Here is a 7,619-nt window from a genome sequence, read left to right on the forward strand (position 1 = left end):
AATAAGATAATAAAATAACAACAGACTACAACGGGCGAGATACTTATTTTACTTCATTCATTTTCGCTATCACACTGAGCGACTCATTTACACCAACATAACATTCTACCACATAAACATAAACAAAACGATGTACTTCGAAAACAGGTGTAACACTAAAATGGCATTACAGTGGTTATTAGTGTGTAAGAAAAATGGTCCATTGGAAAGGGTCTACACATTTTTATGTCTCCAAGGAAGGGACAATGAAAAACCCCTAGGGCTTTTCAGATGCCTCTGTGCAAGGCTGCTGGGTTAGTCACCAAACCTGGAAATGGACTGCAAGGCTCCTCTGACAAGCTGAAACCAATGGCTGGAAGAGCCAGGTTCGAGGCCTGGTGGGCACAGGCCAGGGATTCAGCACAGTGCTGTCACAGGTGAGAGGTGTCATAGGCTGTGTGCAGGTCTGACTGAGGGTGGGGATTGCAGAACTTTATGGGTCAAATTATGGTCAAGGTGCCTTTGGGAGGCGGGAGGTACAGTCCGTTTAGCAGGGCCAGGTCATGCTTTTCAAGGGCCCCAGGCAAAGCTTTACAAGAAATTTGGAGGGAAATTGATAATCATTTCACTTCCCCTGAAAATCAGGTGAGTTGGGGGTCCTAAGCAACTGCCTATTTTGCCTACAGCTTGAGCCAGCCTTGTACATGACATAAATATAGTGATCCCACACCTATCACGGAAGTTACGTTCCAGACCCATCAGCAATAGGTGAAAATCCGTGATATAGAAAGACCATATAAATAAATATTGTTTTATAGTTTAAGCCTTAAAATACCCCTCCCACATGCCTTAAACACATGTAAACTCATTAAAACACACTTTGTAAATACATATGATATGTGGATGTCGGGCTAAGGATATGAATAACATAATAATAATAATAATATGTAATGTATATGTATATATATACAAACATCGCAGAGAACTGTGATGCGTTTGGGAAAAATCTGCAATATAGCGGAGGTGCGATAGCTGAACTGGGATATAGCGGGGGATCATTGTATCTTTATGAGTTTGCCCAGGCCTCCTTATGGCGACTGGGCAGCTGCCGGCTATGCCTATGCCTGGATCGGGCCCTGCTCTTTAGGTAAAACACTAAAGAACAAGAACATAAAGATAAGGTGGACTTTAGAAAGCAGGAAGGTTGATGTCTGGATGGCAGTAAACACACTTGTAAAGTGATAAAGCTGAATTTTTATAAGATCAAAGGCTTCTGCGAGGTTTTGGTGGGAAAGGGCATGGCGTGTGTGCGATTCAGCGTGAGGGACTGGATGCCTCCTCACCTTTTGAAACACAGAAGGACAAAAAAAGCAGTCAAGAGAAAACAGGATGCACAGCGATTGTCATCACGTCAGGCTGTGAATGTTTCCACGCTGAGTCACGGCTTTGATGCGTCGCGCTGGCGCAGGCCACGCAATGGATTCAGTGTCTCTACGTGCGTCTGCTCTGCATCGGACTCGCCCCCATGCACAAGTAAAAGGCACGAGTCCCGCCCATGTCACTGTGACGTCAGACACCTGGAATGCTGCCGCACACCACCGTTAGTTTTTCCCACAAGCCAAAAATGTGATTTGAACACCGGATACAGCTCTGTTACCGATTAGGTCAAACAGATTTCAGTAAAATTTGAACGGCTGCACTATTCTTGGGACTGAAACAGACAACCTTCCAGTCCGGTGTCTTCCTGTTATGGTGAAAATTCAGGAGCTGGACATCACAGGCACAAGTAAATTCACCTGAATCTGGAGATATTCAGTGCTACTAGTGGCATGTGCTTTCGAGAGATGCCAACAGGGGGCAGGGTGGTTAACGCAGTGATATAACATATTTGACAGCTCAGATCTCTGGAGGGGTATTTGGACATAACATGTAACCATTTAGAGTCTCCTGTGAGATACTCCGAAAGTCATAAAAATTTTCGCGAAGGACTTTTCTGGGTTTTTTGCATTTTCAGTTAGAAAAAGTCCCACTTCTACGACAATGCAGAAGTACAGAGGAAGGTCTGAATAATTAAATGGTCCGATAACCAAATACTCCATATTCTGACATGCTAAGTGAAACATCTGCAGGAGGAGATACAGAGATTGCTGTCTTTGACCTAAAGGTCAATCTCTGTGGTTAGCAAAGAAGAACTGCTAATTCTCTTTTTTTGGGATACATTTCCATTTTTTTGAAGATATTTTGGAAAGTGAGGCTGAAGTGAAAAGTCTTTCACAGCACTCATTCCATCTCTGAAATCTTCCAGACATGTCGTAACCAAGGCTGTTTCCGTGGTGATGTAATTACCACGGCAACACCATGGTAAACCATTCACGCCCTGAATGGCCTGTCCAGGAGCAAGTGGACATACCCTGGTGCTGTCTGCTCTGTGCTCTCCTTCACTTCCGTCCATTTGTTACCGAAACTTTCGGTTGCCTCCCCCCCAACCCCTCTGGGGGGGCCTTCAAGTAGAAGATAACATCACATGCTATGAAAAACAAACATGATACATGTTATCCACAGTCGAGGGCCGCAATGGACCCAAATAACAGTGTAATCAATTAACAAAGCATCAGCCTCTGGAGATGCTCAGTAGGTGCAGCACTCTGTCTTGGGGGGGGGGGGGGTTCAATATCCTTCAAATGGGGCCATTGTACAGCGCCCCTGTGTGGCTGCAGCCTTTATTACAAGGGGGACGTTTTTTTTCACTTTGATCCCTCATCCTTACAGCTAGAGCCTCCAAACGAACATGAACACAAACACTAGTGAACACTTGCAGTTTATATAAAGTGTGTGGAGCCTGTGTAATTATTATGATTAACATATTAATGCCCCAAGTCGATGTTTACGCATGGATACGTCACTTCCTCATGCACGCCATGCAAAACACAAGCAAATCCTGCCACACGCAAATTCTGGAAGCGCAACATCACAGGAGAAAAGGAAACAACGTATGTAAACACAGTAAAACTGCATCTAGTACACTATAGACAGTGACATATAACACAAGCTGCGAAAGGGCACTGTTCCTTTTTCATGAGAGTCATGCACTCACCTGCTTGTCCCCGTGTGACGTCAGGGAGGCTTGGAAGGTCGACTCTCCTGCTCTGCCTGGCGTTTGTGCTGAATTTCAGTTTTACTTCTGCCAAACTGTTTTCAGTTCCATCGCCGACATCCTTTGAGCTGGTTTCTTAAAGGGCCAGTCACACTGCAGACAGCTTCCTTTCATTTGTCATTCTGTTCCTCCTCCTGCGAGATACTTTGCTTTTGTTGTGTTTCATTCTGCTCAGAGCACAGTACCACAGTCACTTTCAGGGCTGTCACGCTCATTGACCAGTTTCTGTTCCCCCTAAAGATGTTTTTAAATGCAGGGATGATTGTCGCTAATGCATGAACAGAAGTCCATCCTTATAGCCCATACAAGCAGCCATGACCGATGTCCTCCTGTCTCCATTGGTCAGACAACCTGAAGACTGACCTTAAAGGTACAGATCCTTAACCCAGAACACACCTATAGCATCTTTAAAGTTACCTGCAGTTCGTCAGTGTCCACTAAACAAACACATATTGGTACAACAATAGAAATCCCTTTGAACCCCAGTTACCCTAGTTAACACATTCTGCCGGCACATTATGTAAGAACCCATAACATATTATGCTATTTACACCCCCTCTGTCCATCACAGTGCCAAAAAAATAATCCAGTTCCCCTGTAATTGAGTTACGATGATCTTGTACCATCATTCCCATTAAGGAAATTTTTAAAAAGAAAACAATCCAGTCCATGGCATTTTGCTGCTCTTGGCGTTACTGTGAAAGTTTTCCTCCACTTCTGTTCAGCTCGAAATTTGACAGTGTAGTACCAAAAATTGCCGCTAGGTGCCAGGCTCCATCCATTACCACTGACCTAATGTTCTGAAGTAGTTTAAATATTCTGAAACAATGGTGGGTTTGTGATGCATACAAATCAGGAAAACGCACAGCACAAAAAAAGTCTTCTGTTAGGCCCACAGGTCAACTGCAGACCAACGGGAATGTACAGAAAAGTGTCAGAGTAGTTAAAAACATTAAAAACGGGATGCTTCCCTTTTCTGTTAATCAGTCAGCACCACACAATGTATTTGTGCTTCAAATTTGTCTTTACAAACAGGATTGCATGTTGCACATTTGCGTTTGTGTGTGGGGAGCATTTGTAGCATGTGGTGTGTTTAATCCGACGTGACTGGCTCCGGAGCGTCACTTGCTGTTTCCAAGGAGACCGCCACTGTCTCAGACTCTGTGTCACCCTCCGAAGACCTGTGGGGACAGACAGAAGGACAGATGACAGAGACAAAGAGAGAGATTTCAGTGAGGATAAACAGTCAGATTGTAAAACATAAAATAAAATTCATCCATCTGCTAGTTCTGTTCAGGGTCATGGGGGGTCCGGAGACAATGTCAAGGCAGGAAACAACCCAGGATGGGGCACCAAACTGTCACAGGGCACACACACCTACAGGCAATTTGGAAATTCCATTTATCCTCAGCATATTTTAAGACTGTAGGGGGGACACCAGAGGGAACCTCTTGATGACAAGGGAAGAACATGCAAACTCCACATACATGGAGCCATGACTCGAACCCTAGTCCCAGAGGTGTGATGCAGCAGTGCTAATCACTGCACCATGTCCCTGCATCCATCCACCCATCCATAAATCAATCCATCCATCCATCCATTCATCCATCCTGCAGTTCCTTTTCCTGCAAATGAAAACGCACTCATCCTCCAGATGCTCGCTCTCTGACTCCTCCGCTACCAGGACCTCATATTCTTCTGCCGCGAAGCGACACCAGTCAGAGACTTCCCGCCCAGCACGCTCCACCTCCTGCAGTGGGGATGGGGCAATTAGCGGAGAGACATGGCCCAGGTTGTATGGCACTGAGGCACCACAAGCTTGTGAGCTCACCTTGTGAATGGCAAAGGGGTCCCTCTGCTCATGCTCCAGGTACTTCTCCAGGCTGAAGAAGGTGTCATAGAAGACATGGGCCATGCCACACCTCTTCAGGTCCTGGAGGGTGATCATACCTGCATTGGGGGGGGGGGGACACACTGAAGCACACATCATGTGGTCGGATCACAGCATTATGAATGGTTACTATGATTGTGGTCAGTACGACCTCTGTGAGACCATGGGCAGTCTGTGTTAAATGCTAACCCGGCCGCTGGGGTCTGACCAGGTCCAGCACCTGGCACATCAGGTCATGGAAGGGCAGCGGGTCAACGCCCATGGCCTCAAGGCGGTGGCTCTGTTCCTGGTAGAAGTGCTCCAGCTCATACATGGACAGGACACCATCGCCATCCAGGTCCATGCAGCGGAACCAGTATTCCACACTGCAGTTCACAGACAGGGGTGCTGTGGGATTACTGCATGGTTATCCATGGCAGGGAGATAAATGGCTGGCAGAGGCATTTAGAGTCCTCAACCATGAGGCCCCACCTACTCTCCCCTTGAGTCACTCGGATCATGCTCAATGTGAGGTACACCATGGCCCTGATTCCGCTAGCACTACTGCCCCCCTCCCACACATTGATTACCTGGTTGGGGTCTTCTTGTCCTCCTCAGAGATGAGGAACCACACAAACTCCGCATAGCTCATCCTGTGCTTGCTCTGGCCTGAGCTCCCCCTAGAGGCAAGGACAGGAAATGTATGTTCTTCGTTCTTAATGTCACATATCTGATAATTTGCTTCATTAACCAGGAGTTGCAGTGACATTCCTCTGCGTGTATTACTGGGGGTGTGGGGTTGGAGGAGGATGTCTGTGGTGTGCAGGACGTACCTGCTGACAGCCCCGGAAAACAGACGCTCTACGATTCTCTCTGATGAAGCTGTCAGAAGGAACAGAGTGAGGCAAGGTTTAGCTTCCTGAGGACGGCCATAATGACGGTAATGACCACCTTGCTGATGTCTCAGCCCGCTTACCATGGTAGTTATACTTCGCCAGGTCCCTGTGGTCTATCAGCAGGTTGTGGTCCGTGTCCAGCTCCCAGAACTTGCAGTAGATGACATAGAAATGTTCGTAGGAAAAATAGTCGGTGACCTGATTGATGTCAGATTCCTCCTCCAGTGCAGCCAGGGTCTGGAGCGAGAGGGGAGGAGTGCGTGACTCAGGAAGGGGCTTTGTAAACAGGTAGGATTATTGGTAACCCTGGGGGAGCAGCAAGCAGGAAGTCATACCTCCAGGAAGTTACTCCTCCTCAACTCATGGGCTGTGATCCTCCCTGTCCAGGAGCGGTTGACTGTATAGAAGATCCGCTGGATCACCTGTCAGGGATAGACTGTTAGACTGTTGTCAGCCTCCCTCCACAAGGGGGCACCGTGCGAGACTTACTGTGGTTATATAGCGGGAGTGGAATTCGGGTGCGTCCTTCAAAAACGTCAGGCCAGGGTGACTGTTTACTATGTCCTGCAATCATAGGAAAAACTACACCTTCAGCTCTTTAATTGCATTTTAGCAATCAGTTATTAGTCTGGAAAACTGTGCTTTTTATTTAAAAATATTTTGAAATATAATAGTTTGTAATGTTTTGCAGTCAAACTATGTTTTCGAGGCATGTATTTAACGAAAAAAAGTATGTTTGTGACATTTGCTAACTACTGCAGTGCATGATGGGTATGATATTTGGAGGCTAAATTTCATCATCTGTAACTGCAGCAACCTCAGCCCGAGGTGTGAATTTGGAATGGGGGGGCATGGTCCATTTTGCCCCAGGGCTCAGTGTACAGTTTTTCTCCCACTGAGGTCATGAGCAGGTGTAGCAGTTCATAAGCACTGTTGGATGACAACTGGTGCTCAGTAAGTCTACCTGGCAAAGGCACTGATTCATGAGCTTCTGTGTCTCACACCTGTAACAAAAAGACGAAATCCTCTTGCTCCACGTAAGTGTAGTCTGGTTTGGACAGAAGGTACACGAACTTGGATGAGTCATCATGACATCGCAGTGACAACCTGACAGAAAAGAGAGCACCATCAAACAAGGATATCCCCCATCTCCAATGGCATCAAGGGTGACTTTAAGGCATTTTCTAATGCCATGCCATGCTGTACAGAATGAAACTGAAATTTGTCGGCTGTTCTCCTCATCAGAGCTCCAGATGTTTCCATCCCAAAGCTCCTCTATCTGACTCCTGAACTTCACTGTCTTCTCCAAACCCTTAGGTTCTGCCCTGCTGAGTTGGATGGGAGCCAATAGGGAACATGGAAGGGCTCCTTACTTCCTCCATGTCTCCATCAATGAGCTGGCAGAGACAGAGCCGGTCTTCCCTCCGCCAGCGCTGTGGAACAGCGGGGCCTTCCAGTACAGTGGGTAGCCACATGCCTGACAGGGACAGAGATAAGGTTATGTGGTCATCAGCACCCCCTGCCTCCTCATCGTGTGTGTGTACACACGTATACATGTATACACACACACACACACACACACACACACACACACACACACACACACAGTATATTCACATCTACAAAAAATATACACATAAGAATAAAACATCTGCATAAAACATACACTTAAGAGTATAGCTTAAACAATACTAATTAAATTTACAATATACATAATTAT

General features: G+C 46.4%; 1 protein-coding gene across 3 annotated transcripts in view; it reads right to left on the reverse strand.

Moving 5' to 3' along the window:
- Nucleotides 1–100: 100 nt before the first annotated feature.
- Nucleotides 101–7,619, reverse strand: part of LOC111853464 (serine/threonine-protein phosphatase 2A regulatory subunit B'' subunit alpha-like) — a 24,921-nt gene continuing 17,402 nt past the window's right edge. Inside the window, exons 4-15 of one of the 3 annotated variants that reach the window (XM_023830381.2) lie at nucleotides 7,273–7,376; nucleotides 6,904–7,006; nucleotides 6,389–6,463; nucleotides 6,235–6,321; nucleotides 5,980–6,136; nucleotides 5,837–5,885; nucleotides 5,594–5,683; nucleotides 5,214–5,389; nucleotides 4,965–5,083; nucleotides 4,777–4,883; nucleotides 3,074–4,314; nucleotides 101–2,506 (exon numbers count right to left, since the gene is read on the reverse strand). In XM_023830381.2, coding sequence (XP_023686149.2) covers nucleotides 4,227–4,314; nucleotides 4,777–4,883; nucleotides 4,965–5,083; nucleotides 5,214–5,389; nucleotides 5,594–5,683; nucleotides 5,837–5,885; nucleotides 5,980–6,136; nucleotides 6,235–6,321; nucleotides 6,389–6,463; nucleotides 6,904–7,006; nucleotides 7,273–7,376 — 1,155 coding nt within the window. In that variant the 3' untranslated portion in view covers nucleotides 101–2,506; nucleotides 3,074–4,226. Of the gene's footprint in view, nucleotides 2,507–3,073; nucleotides 4,315–4,776; nucleotides 4,884–4,964; nucleotides 5,084–5,213; nucleotides 5,412–5,593; nucleotides 5,684–5,836; nucleotides 5,886–5,979; nucleotides 6,137–6,234; nucleotides 6,322–6,388; nucleotides 6,464–6,903; nucleotides 7,007–7,272; nucleotides 7,377–7,619 lie in introns of those variants that run through there. The other 2 variants (XM_023830382.2, XM_023830383.2) reach the window with 2 other exon arrangements.

This window comes from Paramormyrops kingsleyae, chromosome 4 (assembly GCF_048594095.1).
Source record: "Paramormyrops kingsleyae isolate MSU_618 chromosome 4, PKINGS_0.4, whole genome shotgun sequence".
NCBI classification, from domain to species: domain Eukaryota; kingdom Metazoa; phylum Chordata; class Actinopteri; order Osteoglossiformes; family Mormyridae; genus Paramormyrops; species Paramormyrops kingsleyae.